This window comes from Microtus ochrogaster, linkage group LG1 (assembly GCF_000317375.1).
Source record: "Microtus ochrogaster isolate Prairie Vole_2 linkage group LG1, MicOch1.0, whole genome shotgun sequence".
NCBI classification, from domain to species: Eukaryota; Metazoa; Chordata; class Mammalia; order Rodentia; family Cricetidae; genus Microtus; species Microtus ochrogaster.
In genome coordinates, this window is record NC_022027.1 from 19706205 (window position 1) to 19726990 (window position 20786).

The 20786-nt window shown below is 37.6% G+C and overlaps 1 protein-coding gene across 4 annotated transcripts in view; it reads right to left on the reverse strand.

The window, feature by feature from the left end:
- The window catches only part of Arap2 (ArfGAP with RhoGAP domain, ankyrin repeat and PH domain 2), a 167301-nt gene that overhangs the window by 70210 nt on the left and 76305 nt on the right, over window positions 1-20786 (reverse strand). For all 4 annotated transcript variants that reach the window (XM_013350802.2, XM_005359243.2, XM_026785085.1 and 1 more), the window contains 6 exons: window positions 14636-14751; window positions 12561-12760; window positions 8842-8927; window positions 7992-8174; window positions 7377-7551; window positions 6816-6950 (listed from right to left, as the gene is read on the reverse strand). In XM_013350802.2, the coding sequence (XP_013206256.1) occupies window positions 6816-6950; window positions 7377-7551; window positions 7992-8174; window positions 8842-8927; window positions 12561-12760; window positions 14636-14751 (895 nt within the window). The remainder of the gene's footprint in view (window positions 1-6815; window positions 6951-7376; window positions 7552-7991; window positions 8175-8841; window positions 8928-12560; window positions 12761-14635; window positions 14752-20786) is intronic.

Sequence of the window (20786 nt, forward strand, 5' to 3'; positions counted from 1 at the left end):
ATGGCACATTCAAATAAATGCAATCATGAAGAATTAAACAATGTCCTACAAGATTCCAGATAGGGTTGATGGGCTCACACCTCATGAGTACAGAATGAGAAGAGAAGAAAATAACTTGTGTTTGTCCAGGTAGGGTTCCCCCACTATTACCCACCCAACCTCCACCCTCACCCACCCACACCCACCTCCACTCCCCACCCCCATCTCCCACCCTCACACCCAACCCCATAGTAAGTTCCTAAGCATTATCACTCCTGAGATACAAGAAATCTGGGTCTCTTCCTCAGAAGTGAGCAAACAAGTTGGATTCTAAACTATGCCTCAAGCACTTTCTGAAGCTGCAGGAAAGCTTACTACAGGAATGTGGGGCTACACAACGGGTCACTCACCAAACAGAGTAGCTGTCAATTATCTTGCCACATATAATAAAAGATTAGAGTCAGGACTCATCTAGACTCATAGAGTACTCTGCAAGAGACTGAGTTCAGCATTCTGACTGACTCCAATCATTTAAAAGAAATCATCGAAAGGGTGGTTTGTCCAAGAGCCCTCAGGACAGCCTTGGGGACACCAGGACTTTAACTCAGTGATGCTGGAGTAACACTGGACACCAGAAGTATGAAGGGCTTTATTTCTGTTGCTTGGTGACACTAACTCTGTGACAATTTGTGAACTTGTAGGTTCACAGTAGCATGATAATCACATAATCAGTAAATGTTGATATTTTTTTAAACTTGAAAGAAAACATTCTGCCTAAAATACTTGGGGAAAAAAAAGAAGCCTTGACATAGGAGGATTTCCAACGTTTGATTTGATACTATGGTTATTATAATTACAAATGTTCTTTGTAAAGAAATACCTGCTGAGGTAATTCAAAGAAAGGAAACTTCTGAAAATAACAAATAAATTCAAAACATGAGTGAGAGAAGGATACACACAGAGAGAAAAAATAAAAATATGAGGATAAAACGATTTAAAACACAAATATTTGTAGTATATGCATTATACATATATGGAAATTCTTCTTACATTCTTTTAAGTTTCTTTAAACCTCAAATTAAATCAAAACTATGAAATAACAAATACACTGACTTGACTCTTGAATTTTCTTTTATCCCTTCATTGGCCCTTAGAGAAGAATAGCGATGAGAAACTAAGAAAAAGACAATATAACATTTGGCAAAACAATAGCCAAAACCCTGAGGCTGGCAGGACTGATATACTCAGAAAGTCTGAGAAGGAGATTCAGGAACGACAAGCAGAATAAATCCTACATGGTCACTGGAAAAGAACGTGAACAGAGGCATGGTCAGGTCTTAGATGAAGGCAATGTGCTACTCCAGGGATTCAAACTTCTGAGTCACAGTACATATCCTGTGCCATTGCAGAATAAAATCATGAAAGACCAGTAATTTTTAAATGAAAAAAATTTAAATATTTCCCTAAAATATTTTAAAAGAAAGCCTACATATTAATAAAAGTTCAAGAACTAATTTGAAAAGACAGATGGCAATAATAACCTTCATAAAAGAATTCAGAGGAAAATGGCACAACGTCTAGCACAAACACACACAGTGCCAGGGATGACTCTTCTCCACCGATTCCTCACTGCTGTTTACAATCCCCTTAATGGGAAATGTGTTTGGAATGATAACAGTCAGGTAGCCCCATTAGCGGCAATGTAGGAGCAGGCCATCCCCAGAGGAGAGCAATGAGAGAAAATTGCATCCTTCCCACAGCTTCTGTAGCATAGTCCTTTATGGTTAGGGAGCAGGTTTCCACAGTAGCACACAGATTCAGAGCTAAAACCACCCAGGCTCCTGAGAAACACCAGGGGGACGCAGCCACAGAAAGAGACACCGGATACCCTACCTGGACAGATGATCAGGTTACACATGGTGACAGGAAATGGAAAACAAAATTATAGTACCCAGCAGAGATCAGCCCCTCATTGTCCTCCATGACTCATGAGTTTGTTCCTCTCTCCTAAGACAACTAAGAACCATTTAAACACACAGTGCCCAAAGGACAGATACACAGAACAAATGTGAATCCCAAATCTAATTAGGCAATTTCTAAGCAAACAAATGGGAGATCTTTTTAAGAGGGGGCTCCACGGTAGTGAGGGCTTGAAGAAAATCATCCTACAGTTTTTTTTCATGTCTATGACTTCAGTTGCTTTGGAAATGCGCCAGAGATCAGACAAGCTAGGCATGGTTCTTCTCTTCGAGCATCCAGAATAACAAAGGGGGGTAGGGAATCTTGACATTCCTGTTGATTTGGGAAAAAATAAAAACCCAAGAAATTGTGATTGCCAATGCCCCCCCCAAAAAAAAAACCTTCTCTGCTATAGAAACCAAAAGCAGTTTTTGCAAAATGTCCATCAAAGTGAAATCAGGGCTATATAATGGGCTACTCTCAGGACTCGGCCTGGTTAACAGAGAAGAGTCTGTATGTAAGGTCAGAGTGAAAGATGGAGTTCTTAATTTCTCTTCAGTTGGGACAACATTCACATAGGATTTATCCAAACCCTATAGTCAATTGCACAGACAATCTATTTTAGCCTTCCATGGATGGTCTAGTTTAGAGCTGGGATGGTCAAACAAAGCCCGGAGGACAGTGCACCTAAATTCAGAAGCAAACAGGAATCCCCAAGCCACTGTGCCTACTGTGAGCCTTCATAGCCCCTCCCCTCATCTCCAATTCCATCAATCTGGATCATGTGCATAGGCCATGCAGGTTCTACCCATTTTATATGTATGAATCTGCTGAGCCTGCAGAATGACATCAAGTCTGTGCCCGAACCACTGTCTTGGGCTTTTTTTTACAGGCAGAGGAAAGGTAACTAAGCTTCCCCAGGTCACATGAGTAGTTACTATAAGAGGAAAGGAGAATTTGATCAGGTAACATCTGGAAGCTACACTTTAACCACTGAGCAAAACACCTGCATGTGTATTACATGATCGGACCATATAACCACTTGTAAAGTGTTGTGATAGAGAAGTTCTATATTTTAATATTTTAATATGGCGTGCACAATAAATCTGAGGTAGTTAAGGCAAAGCTATTATTTTCCAGAATGATGAAGTCGTTTTCTAAACTTTCAAAAGTGATGATATTCAGCTTCCACTTATGAGGAAAACATGTATCAGCGATTATTTCACTTAAATAAATATAGTTTGGCCTTAGAAACAATTTTTTAAAGAAGTGAACAGCGTAGGCTTTTCCTAGAATAAAGGACTTAAAAAATTCCTCGTTAATGTATGAAATTAAGTATAAACAGAATGAAATAGGAGCCTCAACTAAACCCTATCAACCACTTTCTTTTTTAAAAGCAAAGGCTGCACAAACTAATCAAAGCCAGACAGCAGGGGAAAACACACACGGTTGAGGAAGGGAAACGGAAAACAAAACCAGGATGCTATTATTCAGCTCTGCACAGAGGTATAACAAGGCTATCAATCTTTCTTTCATGAACACTAAACCGAGAAAAGGAAAAGCAAAATACATATCTGTCTTCATAAGCAAGAGCTACAAGAACCCGAGATCTGGAAAAGCTGCATTGACAATGGGAAACCTCTGTCACTCCGAAGAATGCTTGCATTTCATTCTCAGCCCCCTGTCCTTGTGTTTAATCATTTTGTTTCCTGCCTGTGCTGACAAGGGCTGATGGAGTGGTACTGTCCAGCGCTTGACTTTCAGAGGCAAAGGTGACAGCCACACTTTAATCTCTATATCTTTCCAAACAATTCATTTTCTTCCTATAAAGCTGGCATTCAACAACAGTAGCAGCAACAACACTGCAGAATCTTGAGAGTGCCAATAACAGGCCCAGAAACACACACTTATTCAGAGTTCAGCTGCTGCTTCTTGGAGTAGCTTTTTCTTAACAAAATATGCTTTATGTCAGCAACTGTATCTTTTGATGTGAAAGTTTCCCCATTTCTGTGTTTCTGTGGGAGTGGGAATATCCATGACAAGACTCTCAATGTCTGCCTGAAACTTAGAAAATACTGAACCCTGAATATCATAGTTTTCCAAAACATACATGAAGATTAAATTATAAATTACGTGTTGTGGGAAATTAACATTACATAATAATAAAGGTATAAAATACTTTAATAAAAGGTTTAAATTCATGTATTTTTCTGAAATTTCATCCATTAATGTTTTTTAATGTTAGATGATGACTGGTAATTCAAACTCTAGTGAAACCACTAGTTAATCATCACACCACACATACAATCAAGGACCAAATACTAATAAGTGACGTTTGTCATGGGAATTCATTTCTGCCAATAGTTTTGGTGTACTGGCCTTAGGGCGTGGCTTCTGTGTGAGGACATGATCTCTTATAAGGAAGAAGAGCACTGTCTCTCACTCTCTTGGGAGTGCAGAGCAGAAGTAAATTTGTATGGTTGTTCACATTTCCCTGGGGCAGAGCAGCAGGACAAGGTAGCTTCCACCTTGTCTTGTAGTTTGTGAGTCTGTATTTTCCCTTTGAATTACCTTTGTAAATTCATGCTTTGGACTTTGATATTTTTTAAGCTGCTAGTAACTTTTTTAAAGGTACATTCACTCATCCCACAAACATTTGTGGTAACTCTGTGTTAACGTTCATTTGGACACTAAATATTTAATGAATTTAAACAAAACAGAGGAACCCAATGCACGACTGGGCTTTCACTTCTCATGGAAGGAATTGCACAGCATCCTCGGAAGATGGTGATGTAACAGTGTAGAGCACATTTGCATAAGGTCACCAAGAGATAATGTTATGTGACAATGAACCAACCCTTGAAAAATAAGATACCATCGAGTTAGAGATGGGAATTCTAGGTGGGGCTGGAGGAAAGAATACAGCTTTTTTAGAAAAAGATGAAGCTATAGAGCCTGGCACGGGCCTCTATAGAAATGCCTAAAAATGAAGAATGGAGAAAAAGATAATTCCCAGGCCCTAAATACAAGTACCAGGGCTCAGTCTGCAGTGAGATTCTGCTGTCTGCCTTTGAGCAACGGATGAACAGGGTCCAAGTTCTATTCTGGAAGTAATTATTTATTTTTAAGTTTGCAGGGAAGCTAAGACAGATATAAGTGGACAAAAAGGCTACAGTACTATAGCATAAGCAAGGCCTGATGGGGAGGAGAGCTGGACTGGGGTCAGCAGATTCTGCTTTGAGCATGAAACATGCTAATAAACTAGAAAGAAAAAGACACTCAAAAATATCTTAGCAGGAGACAAGTTTTAAATGAAGTTATCTCTACTGTACTATATAACTAAGTCTTAGATATCTGCTTGACATAACTTTTAGAAAAGCATTCCACATGGAAAAAAATCCTAATTAACTTTCAGATAATGTCACCCATATCTCCTATCCATGTGTGCTGAACCAATAGATTGAAGCCAATAACTAATGAAAAATACCTAAAATGTTTTACATGTTTACTGAATGCACACATATTTCTTTTTCTTGTCAGTATCTCCTAATAATATTCGGCAGCAACTGAGCATTCCTGTGATGTAATACAAAAATAATCTTCAGATTTTAGAAATATATGGGAGAAAGACATTAAGCAATATGCAAACACTGTACTACATTATGCAGGGAACCCAAGCACAAGCAAATCAGTTTAGTATCTACATAGGTCTTGAGTCCAACACTCCATAAAAACTTAAATCACATGGACAGAGACAAACTTCTTCCACTTTTGATATAAAATATGCCCCTAAATATTTAGTTATTTCATGAAATCTAAAGGGGAAGATTCAGGCATAAAGTTTCAAGGTCCAAATATGCATTACTCACTTCCAGGGTAATTTTTCTAAAGCATGTTTGAAAAAAGATCTGACGAGCCTGGTATTCGTCTAGACAAGATTGGTGTATTGAAAAACTTAAAGAAATTTTTCTACGTCAAGTTCTTGACTATATCTATTAAATTAAAGACTGAAAATGGCTCTAGGAAACTCTAGAAATCAGGAAAGGCACTGGCAAGTACTTTGGTTTTGGGTATTGTGCAAAGAGTTTATTAATTGTTAGATTTGATGTATAATATGTACTTACAAATATTTGGCAAAGCTTGTCATTTGGTATCCCTTAGGCCAAGTAAAGTAAAGTAAAATTCATTCCATTGTTTAAAAAGAAAGCATATAAGTTTAAAGCAGAAAATAGTATTTCTTCCTACTGTCCCCCATCAAATAGCAGTCAGGATGAAAAGGCCAAGACTGAAATTCTGAATCACCACTGGCTCCTTCCTCCTTCCTGTGAAAACTGCTACTTATCCTCAGCTTGGTCTAAACTCCTTATGTGTCCACCAATTACTGACCACCAGCTCTTCAAAGCAGAGCCTGACAGAAAGATTCTTTTATCAGAAAAATCTAATGATACACAATTTATCCTAATTTATTCCTACTTTAAGATTATATTACTTTAAAAGAATAATGTTTAAATATGCCTATCAATAAATCTGAAATCAAAAGTGCTTCAAACACCTGGGAAAAATGCAGTGTAGACTCAATATCCCCTCAAATTATAATTTTTTAGATTTGAGATTTTTTGTTGGTGATGGTGGTAGTTTTTACTTTTTTTGTAATTAGGAACTTTTAATTAGTAAAGTCTATAAAAATATTCCCAAGCCCAAACAACAAAACAAACAAAAAACATGAAATCTGAAACAATTCTGGTCTGAAGTATTTCTGATGAGGGATACTGCAAAGAATTAATGGTGAATAATTGCTACAGATGAGCAAACACCAGGTTAAAAAAAAATAAAAAGTCTTATCCAGAAAGAAAATCTTAGAGGAGCGGGAAGGATACCTTCAAGTAGCTTTTTCTCTGTAGAGACTCTGGAAGCAGCAGCCGGAGCCTGATATAAGAAGTCACAGAGGAAGGTGGACTGGGCAGCCTCCTGACTTGATCCACCCTCAGAATGAACATCATGCTGGGGGAAGTCTAGAAAAGGCAAAGAGATTTTACAATTAAATCTGAAATGTTCTAATGTTCCCTTTTGTTTAGGAATCTGTGATGGAATTTTACACTAGCAGAAAAGTAGGCCCCTATTAATGACCAAATAAATACAGAGATTTATTTCACTTTGTATAAAATTTAGAAATAAGCACTTAAGCCACATTTATTATTCATATATGAAAACCGGATTTAATTTTGGAAGAAAAGATTATGTAGGATTAACTATTTTAATCTTCCATTTATAAGATTAAAAGACATAAAAGATATACAAGTCCTATACTTTTTTTCTGTTATAAAGCAGTACTTTAGTAATTACATAATTTTCTTGGTCAAGAAATTAATGTATTTGTTCTTCGACTTTTTACAGGGATGTATCTGAAGAGAGCAGTCAGGACAGCATGGGGAACAAACCTGAGAACTTGTTATGGTAGAGAAATTCCATCTGCAGACTCTGCCCAGCTTTCTTGGCCAGCAGGTAGGGCGTACTGTGCACGGGGTCTCCTGTCGCACACATGACATCTGCTCCACTGAACAGTAGGACCATCGTTTCCAGCACATCTGGCTTTACTACCGCAGCACACAGAGCCTGGCCATTAAAAGAACATACCATTTACGGGAAGTGAATGGGAGTCCCGCTCTTAAAAGAAACACAAGTTTGTGATATGTTTATGAAGCAGGTATTTCTTCTCTCCTATGCTAATAAAATCAGTGACCTGAATCAGGGAGTGGGTCTACTCTTTCTGCAGAGGTTGGCTCTACAAATGGCCACTCTGCATGAGTTAAAATCCTACGTAAGGGCTTCAGAGTCTCAGACCACTGTCTGGTTTCTAGGATGTTCTTGTAAACCCCCCAATCAATCACGGATATTCCAAAAAAACTTGTACTGCTATTATTCTGTAGCAGCTGGGATAAGAGATTTAAAACATTTAAAATGTAATAAAGTGTCCACTAAATTATCTACACTGAATATAGATATATACTTATATATGGCATTAAAATCTGTAGATAGTGTTATATTTAATTCACCTTATTTAACTCTTCTTTGGACAGAGATGCTAAAAGTGTCTTCCTGAATTTTCCTTCTTTGTATTTCTGGGTAATAAAGGTTTTTCTCTTTTCAACTGGTGAATCCATGTGTAGTTCTTCCTCTTTTTGAAGGTTACCAGCCCAAAAGTCATTTGCTCTCTTGTTTCCAATGACAATGAACAGCTGAAATGGAAAAGGCAAAAAAAAAAATGCACATAATTTCATTAAATGTGTTTGAACCTGCAAAACTGATTCCCATCCTAAACTAAAACCAAATTCAATATAAAACACAGGAGAAAGCAAGAAAGCCTGCATTCTCAAGACAAACTACAAGAGACAGCAGACACTAGTTCTAATGCAGCATCAGCTGGGAAACTAAGCACGGGCCACACAAAACCACCAGAAGCCGCCTTACTCTTCTAACTCATATTGAGACAGACTGATTTAAATGATTATGCAGTTAGTCTGCCTTAAGAAAGGACAGTGGAGCAGGAGAGGAAATAGAGACAGGTACAATGAGACAAAACCGGTGGAATAATGGCAAAGTATAGCCCAGACACACAATACTAAACTTTGCCAAATCTTCTCATTCCCTTTTCTAATACTTTCTCATGTGGGTTAAAAAAAGGAAGAATTCTCACTTTCCTCAGTTGCCACATCTTGACATCCCGAGTATCGTTAAGGTTCTCTGAAGTCTTTATTTTAAAAATAACTATCTAATTTGGGAAGCTGTGTGCCATTTGCACACCATAGTGAGAATTTCATCTAAAAACTTCTTTAGAAAAGCAAGCACTGCCTACTGCCAGTCTCCTCCTGTCTTTGTTCACACAGCACAGTGAACAGGACTTACCTCAATGAGCTCATTACTCCAGATACTGGCATCCATTTTCAAACTTCTAACCTTAGAGTCTCTTGGGCCCAATGATCTGTGTTGTCCTGAAGGAAGAGACAATTACATTTCAACTTTAATTTGAATGTGAATTCATTTTGCCTTATTTTTTTAAACTGTGTATAGGAGGGCTGGAGACCCTATTTCCAATTCCCAGCAATCTCTTCCCTCCCCAGCCTAGAAACACATGTGTGTAGGTAAGGGATAGAGGGACAGTTCAGTTAATAAAGTACTTGCTTTGCACGTAAAGACCTAAACTCAATCTCCAGAAACCACATAAAAATAGCTAGGCCTGGTGGTGAGTGCTTGTAATCCCAGTACTGGGAATGTAAGGGATCCTTTGGGCCTGCCAGCCAGCCTCGCTTACTAGATAATTTCCAGGTTAGGATGAGAAATTTTCTCACTAGATTAAGTAGCAAACAAACTAACTTAATAAGTGAAAAAAAACAAACGTATACCTGATGAATAACACTGAAGGTTGTCCTCCAACACCCACGAGAATGCATATACATAGGTCATATGCGGCATATATATGTGTAGCATACATATGTATAATAACATAAATTTAAAGCATCTATTACCTACTCTCCTAAATGCCCAAAGCACTAGGAGTATTCATGGTGATTATACAAAACCAACAGCATAACCAACCAAAATGGATAACAATTATTAGATTTTTCACAATAATGCATTGCCATTAAACTATACTTTAAAAATAATATGCATATATGTGTATATACATATGTAGGTGCACGCCTGTGTGTGTGTGTGTGTGTGTGTGTGTGTGTGTGTGTGTGTGTGTTTAAACAGCCTGGGATCATCAACCCCCCCCCCTTTTTTTTTGTACCTGTTAGAAGTGTTCTACTCTTGAGCTATTTTTATGAACAAGGAAAACTTTTCTGGTCAGTTAAATCTCATGCATGTAAGTACAGCTGTCAATACAAGACAATCTAATAATGACAATTACAGTAAAAATGAGCATAGAGATCTGACATTAATTTCCTATGGTACTGTTTCCTCTGAAGAGAGGTAGAAGAGAATTAAATCATCAAGTGTACAGTATAAATCAACTTTCAGTCATAACTGATATACAAGCACCTATCCAAAGTAAACAGAAATGAAAAACATCTATGTAAGAACTTTCATTGATCTTAAGGACACTTTGCCTAGGAATGATAAAGATTCTGCACCTTCTAACACTAAATCAGAGGGTCTTTTCCTTCTTTATTAAAGAGGTGAAAACACTTAAGAGTGCAAGGCCCCATAGCAGGAGTTCACATTGCTTTGCACTTTTAATTATGGCCTTAAAGCAACATTAGAAGTCTGTGAGTTGCAGAAGGAGTTGCTAAAGCAGCCTATTTAAGAACAGATAAGTTCATGGAACCAGAGAGATAACTTAGAAGTTAATAGAACTGGCTGCTCTTCCAGAGGACCAGGGTTCAATTCCCAGAACCCATAGTGTAGTTCACAACCATCTATAATTCTAGTTTCAAGGGACTCTGTGCCCTTTCCTAGTCTGCATGGGTGCAAGGCACACACCTCATCACAGACATGTACGCAGAAAAAAATACCAATACTGATAAAATATTTAAAAATAGAATATATAAGCTCTAAATGGAGGCAATGGAACAGGACAGAGACATCAATGAGATGACATGAACTTTAAAGAAAATATAAGGCTTAATTCTTCCATTTTTGGCCTGAGTGTAAGGTAGGCAGTACACCTCATCAGTATAGGATAAAGATGAAAACATGCAGATTTATACACTGGGACTGAGGCAGCAATTGTGGTTCTACTTATGATGTGTTATTTTTTGAGTATCTTTGGAAAAACTAATTTGACATTCTCATAGGCTGAGAAAACCATCTTCTTGATGACGGCTCAATACAAATGATCGGTAACACTAATACAAAGAATGAGAACTGAAAACAGAGTCCAAGATACACATACACTTCAGCAACATGAAGCGGTGAGGTCATCTAACCATGGAAAACGACCACTAAGACAGCAAGACAGCATGACTTTCTGAAGCTGAGGAGGATCGACATCAAAGAAAAACATACTAGCCATAGATCTCAAATATCACAGAGAAAACAAACAGGATAAGAATGCATCAAATGGAGACCGAGAAACAAAATACACTCGTAAAAATAATGCAAATACTTGTACAGAATTGAGAGAAAAGAAGGCTGATTACAAAATGTTGAAGGAAAACAAAGTTAAAGAACTAAAAAACAAAAAAAAACAAAAAAAAAAACAAACAAACCTGTGCTAGTCACTGTATAGATAGGCAAGTCACTCAGGTTTTGAAAGGGAAAATCAACAGAGAGCAATGCAAAGAAGGGACTGAAGAGCTTTAAGAAAGACCACTGATAAAAAGGTAGACTGATGCAAATTTACATGACAAAACTAGAAACTAGTTTAAATACTCAAGAGAGTAGTAATGATAAATTGGTCCTAAGGAGGCAGGAAAGAGATGGAGCACAAGGGGAATAGGCAGAAGTAAAACAAAGCTATCTCTCCTAATGAGATGACGAGAGAGGAAGGGAGGAGACACTATATGAGGATCATAGCAGGGTTGATGCCTTCTGCTTTTTTGATGTTAATTAAGTGGTCAGGAAAGTATCTTGGTGTCATGAGACATGGTATGGGACAGACTCCTGAACGTATAGAAGGTTCTAGACAACTGCTGGAGCTACCTTGCTCACTGTCTCTGCTTAGGCTGAGTCCGAAGCCCCTTCCCTGCTCTGTCTCTGGGCCTGTTAGTCAACGTTAACCTTGCTCTTACCATCCTCTACTGTAAAAACAACTTCTGTATTTATCAGAAGAAGTTCATGTCATATAGTTTCTACCTCTGTAGACCAGCATCAGAACAGCTGGTATTATAGGTCAATTCTGTGTTTGTGTGCCCGAGTCAGGGCATCTATGGAGAAAGAGGCAAGAAGGGTGGGAAGTCTGGGAGACTGAAGTTAGCTACGTTTCTCCAAGTACTCAGTAAGGCTTTTCACAGAGGCTGGACTCCACTTCTATCTTCTCTGTTGGATAGAGATAAGGGCTCCTTGATACACTGAGATGCCAGACAACCAAGTATAAAGTCACAAGAAAGAAGGCATCTGTAGGACTAGCGCTTTTCATGAGCATTAGTTCTGTTGGGAAACACTCCAATGCAAGTTCATACTGTAGGAGATGCCAGATCCAACACCCAAGGATAGAGGCAGAACATTGTCGATCTAAGAAAATACACCTTAGAGAAATGACTAGACCATAAATGAAAGTATTAATGCAAGCTAACAAACTTGTTCTGGATGTATCTTAAAACCAAAACAAAAAAAGAAAATTTATGCATGTTAATTTAATAATTTATGCATGGACCAGTAACCCCACAATATTACTACATAGTTAAAATTAATTTTTATCGAATCCACACAGAACAGAATATGGAATGATATGATATTTCTAAATGGTCTTCTATTTAATAAGTTAATCTCTTCCAGGACAGGCTCCAAAGCTACAGAGAAACCCTGTCTCGAAAAACCAAAAAAAAAAAAAAAAAAGTTAATCTCATTTTAGTTTTCACAATGATTACCTAGGACACATCATGTCTTTTTGTCTTTTGACAGAGAACAGTCGGTGCTAATCTGCCGCCAAGCGGAGACGAGCATAGCTCATCACTAATTACCTGCACACTTCTTACAAATGACAACACAGAGATTGATGGATGCCCAGTCAGGATCTGGGGCTTTGCAATCCGCACAGTTCCTGTTGGATTCATTGAACCAAATCTTCTCAGCTACTTCATAATCAGAGAGAGTTTCTGCTATCGACTGCTGCACAGCTTCAATCCACTCCTGTTTCTCTTTCTCAGACTCTGCTGTAAAGCTGAAACAATTAACATTTCTGCATTATTGATCTCCCTTATACAGGCCAATTAAGCAGGGTGTTCAGTTTGCATATTCATTTCAGCCACAAATTAAATAGCAGCTAAAATTATGCCTGCTGGGCAGTATTGGATTGTCTTTTTCTATTAAAAATTATCTAATTTAACAAATCTTTTTTTCTTCTGATTTTCCATACTCTGTGTCGCCCTGCTCACACATCTCTAACTGAAATTAACACACTTGTTATTCTTGATCAACATACTCACGGAATTGCCCTGGTACGTCAAAACAAGCGAGAGCCATCTTTCTTAAGCAATGGATTAGATAATAATCAAAAAGAGACTGGCAGTGTTTCATGACAGTTAGAATTTTGCCAGTAATGTATGCCATCGTAGTCTAAAACTAAAATTGTATATATAAAAAAGACTCCCACCAGAAATTGTGATTTTTGTCAGATTTAAAAATGGAATTTTTTAATTAGAAGACTGTCCAGATGGCAATAAGAGACTGAGAAACAAGAAAAGTTTTAAATGGTTACTATTTTAAAGGCTTTCTAACTCAATTTTAGCCAGTTCTGACACAGTCTGATTTCTTAGTATTGGCTGGATGCCTCATGGAAGGGATAAAATATTAAACAGCAATGTTGCCTACAAGAAAAGTTTATTGACTGTTTATTATAGATAATATCCACATATGTCACAAATGACTCCAGAAAAGAAAACTCGCTGTCATATTGAAATTTTTGTTCTATAAACTATAATGACTTGAAGTATAATGAAAATAATTGGTATTTGCCCATTCTAAGTGGTTTATAAAATAAGTGGCTTACAGGATTGCATTTTCTGAAGAACTTTATGATTACATCATTAATACAATATTAATAAAAATCTCCTAGAGGTTAGTTATAGCCAGTATTTCTATTTAGCTGAGGCTGGAATCAGTTTCTCTCCCCCCCGCCCCGTGTGTGTGTGTGTGTGTGTGTGTGCGCGCGCATCTGTGATATGCAATGTTCTCAGGGTGAAAAGCAAGACTTTGTGCATGCTAGGAAAACAACATAGTGTTACTTAGTTACAATCCAAGCTCCAGATCTACAAGTATGAAATAAATAAAATTTATTATTTTTGAATCATTTTAATCAAAGTTGGACCCCACAGACATATTTTGACAAACAAAATGTATGAGATACTCAAGAGGACATCAGAAATAATTACATCATCCAAAAGCCTAGGGCAGTTGCCTCTGACTCACCAGCAACCTGACTTGTATCATTTGGGACAAATGCATAAATGTAGTTGAACTCAACAAATTACCCATGTCTATATTGCACATTACATCTAGGGAACCATTATATGTGATTAAAACGTGGCGAGTACATTAAGTATTGTTCAATGTCACAGTTACTCAAACATAATACATTTTATTTTATACATGAATCAAGATGTTAAAATATTTGAATCAATATTTTTATGTGATCCATTAAACCCAGAATGATTCTAAGCTGAGTCACTGGCAAAAATACACTGCAGCAACTGTAATTAAAAACCAATCTTAAAGTGGGATTTATTTGATTAGGCTAAAGGAAAACAAAAACAACCTCCCCCCCAAATGCAAAACTATTTCATTCCTTCTAAGTGTGAAAGAGTTAACATCTTCACTATACTCAGCTTATACACAACTCATGGTGTAAATATCTTTGGCAGTTTTCACAGTTCTCCAAGCCACTTTTACAGTGATTTCTTACAAGCCCCGTAAGTTAGACAATGTGGACAAGAAAAGATGTAACAATGCCACTGCCAGAATTACAAAACACATTACCCAGGCCTTTTAGCAGTCATAAAAACAAATACTCACACAAATATGTTTGAAAATAGCTTACCTGAAACTCCTGTAGGGAGTGATTATCTCAAAAGACTGCTTCACAGCCCGGTCTATTTGCTTCACATTTGCCACATTCATAGGAATTCTGGTAATACCAAGTCCACTCTTGAAGTCCTAGTATGGAGCAAAAACGCAAAGCCACTTTTGAAAACACAACCATAATGTCTTCTTAATTCAGAACTGCTAGAACTGCTACTACATAAATGTATAGAGTTACACAGACTCAACTAGAAAAAGAAATTATCAGTTCTTCTTGCAGTATGCTAACATTACACTAGCCTAAGCTACATTTGTAAGTCAATGTCTTTCTCACAAATGCTAAACAGACAAGGTCACAGATATATCTGCCTTGCTTTGAACAGCGGGAACTATATTTACCTGGATTCAATCAACAAAGGAAACTAACAAATCGACATTTGTCATGTGCCAAACATTTATTTGGTAGAATAGTCAAAATGGCATTAGAAAGTCAACTACATACTCTTAATAAGAGAAGATGGCCAACTAAGACTTCAAGAGATAGTTACGGCTGATATGCACCTAGCTTTGTATGATGGAAAGGAACTAAATATGTAGCTGTTGGGGTTTGCTTAATCTTGTTACACTGGCCCCACTGGAGCCATGTGATCCTCTTCATTTACATTCAAAGGCAATGCTGTTTTATCAGCTGGACAGGTTTACATTACCAATATTCCAATCAGACTCTTAAAAACCTCATAGAGTGCCATTGTGGTATGAAAACTATCCTTGGTTCATCACCAATAGGCACTGAGTTCACAGTGCCCTATTGAAAATTAAATAGGAAAGCACATTCTAAAAACAACAATGTTGACAATATGCTGCCTAATCATATGGCCTTGGTAACTTAGCAATAAATACGCTTCATATTTTGCTAAATCACCACCTCAAGGAAGGAATGATCTATATAAATAGATTCAGATTAAATGTTCCTGGAGCTCCTCGATATTGGTAAGAAAAACAGATCCATACTAAAGGAAAATACAAAAACATTGTTGCATTTTCAAAAACGAACCTCAGCAAAGACAATTTAGAAAAGACAATTTGAAAGTTCTTTTCCATTGTAACCATTGCATGGAGAAGGAGAGCACTATGCATTTCTGTTACATGCCAGCTATATGGCCCACTTTTGATCTGTATGAAATGAAGTACTATCTATGAGGACATACAAATACCTATCATAAGAAGAAAACCTGTCACCCCTTATCTTTCCATATTACCTAGCAAAGTCATCTAAAAACAAACAGGTCATTTTAGAACATGGAGTCCTTGAGAAGTCTGTGTGCAGATGCGTATGGTGAAGACTCCTGCTCCCGTCCGCATCCCTGCTTCTCTGCCCTCACCAGAGTTCAGCTACAAGAAGTCCCTGAGCTGTGACTTTCTTGGAGGTCTTTGTGGTTACAACTAAGGCAATCTTAGTTGAGAAAACTACAACAAAACAACTTTCCCATACATGTATGTACTATATATGTATGCAATTATGTATGAAGAGTCGTCAGTCACACATTGTGTAAATGCATTTACTATTGATACTATCATTCACAGGTAGGATGCCAGGTGACCTACTTTAGCACTCTCTACCATATTCTCTTGAGACAGGGTCTCTCACTGAACCTATAGATAAGCTGGTGGCATTAAAGACCCAAATTTTCCTCTTGCTCTTCTCCACAGTGCTGGAGTTTCATTCACAGTGTGGGCATGCCTGGTTGGAGTAACACACACACATACACATATGTATATATGTATACATTCCTGGCTAGAGTTATATGCACATGTGTGGACATGCCTGGTTGTAGTTAAATACAGATGAGTGGACATGCATTCATGCTGAAGTTACATGCACATGTGTGGACATGCCTGGTTGTAGTTAAATACAGATGAGTGGACATGCATTCATGCTGAAGTTACATGCACATGTGCAGACATGCCTGGCTGGAGTCACAGGCATACATATGAACATACCTGGCTATCATATGAGCCCTAGGATCCTAACACAGGTCCTAATGCTTGCACAGTAAGTACTCCAATACATGGAGTAAGCCCCCTGGTCGCTATTTCTTATTTTTCAATGTGAAGGTTTATAGATATGATCAAAAGTTATTATTTAGAAAACAAATCAAAATGTTACACTTTCTTATAGACTAATAAATGGCTGACAGTATTAATGTAGAAAGGCAGAATTTAAGAATAAAGAATACAAAATTACATTGTAATCTCAAAAAATTAAAAACAATGTAAAAGCAAAAACACAGTAAACTGTTGAGTGCTGTACAATAATTAAAATGGTAGGGTGATGCATTTTCATTTTCTATAGTTAGTCTCAGATGACAAGCATCATACCAAGTGAGGAGGGACATCAAACTATTCTAAGCAGCCATGTTTTAACACTTTTCCACGTATCAGCACAGAGCTGACTTTACCTGGTAAATTAAGATACCGATTCCTAATTATCCATATAAATTGCCCTGCTACATAGTGCAAATGCTGGATAAACTACCAAAGTTTTATGTGCCTGGAAACTTAAGCCCTTTTTATAGATAAAGAAGTAAGATGAGGATAGCAAAATAAGGTAGCTTCTAAACTGATGAAGGGATAAATTCTAGAAAAAACAGTGTGCCTTCACTGAATGGCCTTCTAACAATTTCCCACAATGAAGCTTGTGACAAGAGAAGGATATCAGGACAGTTCACAGTACTCTGTGATGTGCCTGGCCTGCAAGTATTGTGTGATACTAAGGGTAAAGGCTCATAATGCTTTGACCACCAGACTAGCAGATGGTGGGAATGACAACCTGTTATGGATACTGATGGGGCTCATCACGGTTCCTGTCTGGATGGATGGCCCCTCATCTCTACAAATGAGTCGTAAAGTTTCTACATCTAAAGATGTAATTCTGGGTAAAGTGAGGGTCAGCTCAGCATTCCAAATTTCTTCCCAGCAAGACAAAGATGATATTTTCTTATCATGAAAAATTGTAACCCATTTATCAACTGTCTGCCATGGCCATATGGTTCTGAGTAATTAGAGGATGCGCATGGCTGACTAGCACCAGTTGACTGTAAAACAGAAAGCAGAGTACCAAAATAAATGTCAGTGATCTCGAGAGCTATTGAATGGGAAACAACTGCATTTCTTATTAAGAATACTTCGGTGATATTTAGTCCCCTTGCAGACTATTAGAACATGTTCAGGCTATGTCCCATTTCTGGGTGTTTGACAAAGCTATCTGTGTTTATCTCTCATTTCACGTCCTGAGAATTAGCATCATGAAAAATGAGCAGAACCATAAAATAAAAGTTTATAAAACCAAAGTGTAAGCTAAGCTTCTCATAATGCCACTGAATCTCAGAGCAAAACTGCTAACAGAATTTAAACAGCATTTTGTCTAGCCTGTCGAGGACCCAAGGATACCAGGAAGGAAGCATGTCCCTAAGCCTTCTGTAGAGTGAAATACAGAGTACAATCCAAATATACACAATTCTATTACAACCGCTAGTTACAAACAAGCATAAGAACACAATGGAATTCAGTTACTATTTGCCCTAGGCTCTGAGGCTTGTGCAGGGCTGAAAAATTATCTTGCTGGAGCCATGCTTGTTGAAATCACTGTCTAGTGTTCAGGAGTTTACAAACGGCTACCAATTGTAACTGTCTGAAAAACTCTGAACTTGGAAGCATGCATCCTACTATTTTTCAAAGCAAGAAAGCTCATCCTGAAAAATCTGTATTTATTTAAGACCCAAATTATGCAAGACTTATTACTAGAACCTATATACTAGGACTTACAAAAGTATCACACTACAAGGTACCTGAAGTATATAGTCTAAGGAAAGATAGAACAAGTTGTAACACAGTGAAAGAGAAAGCTTGGCTGAGGGTTCAGTACCTCTAACAACTTACAGACAGTCAGATGAACAGACAATATGATATCTGTGTTTCTAAAAAGTTGTCCCCTTAAGAGCTGATACCAGTCAAATGATGCCACCAAGAAGAACTAATGTTCAGACACATCTCCAGCTTTAGCTCACCACGTGTTCAAGAACAAGAAGGACAGCAGCGCCCTCAGCATCATTCTGGGGAGGAGCATGTTCATGTGGTTAAAAGAGGCTCAGAAGGATGTCCAGTCACACTGATTGGCCCTCAAGTCTACTTAGCTATCACTAACTCTATCTCTTTTATCTACCACTTCCATCTGAAGCCAATGGAATGCATTACCTACTTTAAAGTGAATCTCAACAAAGTACATGCTCCAAAGTAACGAGCTGATGTGATGATTTTTTAAAGTAAAATAAAATGTGCATGTTAAATATTCAAAAACAATAAAATAAAATTACCCAGTAACTACGTTCTGATTGTGAGCTCAGTCTGAAAAATAAGTGAAAAACAAGAGAAACCATACGTTCACTCCTTAAAAGGCTATCGAGGCTAAAACTGGCAAGGGCGCTCTACTATGAAATGCAAAGGGCTAGGGAGGGCTTGTAGAGTAAACAATGTTCTACATTTAATTTCTGTAGCCAACATAGAATTTCAGAAAGCAGGAAACTACTGCCAGCAACAAGGATCACATGTGTTGCTTAGCAGACCCCAGACATTGCAAATGTGTAAATGCCTTGGTGCTGACAGACTCAAGGAAGAAACCTGGCTACATAACTATTAGCAAGCTACCTACCTCGAACTAAACCATATCATTCGTAAATAGAGTAACTCTACCCTAAAGTATTGTCATAAGAATGAAACGAAGTAATGAAAGTAAGAAGATATGTCCAAACAGCTCTCACTTAGAAGTTTTACAGGCAGAATCTGTTATTCATAAAATATTCCATTTCATCTGTAATCATAGAATGACTCTGCACTAAATATTCAGAAAAAAAATTATCACAAATATTGACCAAGATACTAAAATGAGTCATTTATACAAATTTATTCAGTGAGAGTAATTCTGAATTGCTAAAACCACACGGTACAAGAGCAAAATGAAATGCTGATCCCTAAAGAGAGAAATTAAAGAAGAAATTGTTAACCCCCAATCTGCTGAAATCCCAAATCTATTTTTAAAAATAGTGAATGTTAGGTTTTCCCTGCCAGGAATTTAAGAACTTGGTACTTAAACATTTGTTGAAAACAGATGTGGCATTGTATGACATTGGCACCAGACTTCTAGGAAACACCAGATGCAGAGCTTGGCCAGAGAGAGAACCCAGAGAGTGTGAGGTCACCACCTACATCCTGTGGCTTCATTCTGTGCCATACAAACCAAGCCTCCAGAGGCCAATTTAAATTCTATTAGTGCTCCATCCCCTTGCCAAAGCATCAAGGGACTTTACATGAGGAGGAAGAGCCTCTTGTTAAACTCTGATTTGAGGATATTTAATCAAATGAGTTTATGTAGTTAAAACCCCAGTGCCACAATCAGCATCAAATGGATGCCCAAACCCACCAAGCAAGACATCTGGTTGTAATGAACAGGCTAATATTAGCATGATATTTTAAAAACTCATCAGGAAGAGATGGGAGACTATCAGGGAACCATTAACAAGCAGAAGCCAAGGCCAGTTTTCTTTCATTTCTTTCATGTCCATGTGCTGAAATTCTAACCCACTAGAAATAAATACCAGGAACAAATACAACACACATATTTCAAATTATGTCCATACTTGATTATTGCACTAGAAGTGTTGGTATCTACCTCCTAGTACACGGGAGGCTGAGGCAGGAGGATTGCCACAAGTCTGAGGCCAGCCTGAGATACACAATGAGTTCAAGACTAACCAAATCTACTCACTGAGGCCTTAACTCAAAAGACCACACACAAGACAGAAAAAAATTATGACATTTAGACATACTGGTTTATTATCTACACTTTTTTAGGTAAAATAGCTTAGAAAATAATCGCTGAAGGAAACAGAGGACCTGTGTATTTTGAGTTTATTAAAGATAGTTACATTATGCACAAAATTTCAACACAATAAAATTAATAAATAAAATTGAAGCATCATCAAATGATCAGAAAATATGTCATGAAGTTTAAGTTATAAGCTATATAAAGAGCTCAAAGTAACTGACAAAAAAGATAATAACAAAGAAGACTGTAAAATACAATGAGATTAATTTGCCCTGTCCAGAGCCAGTGA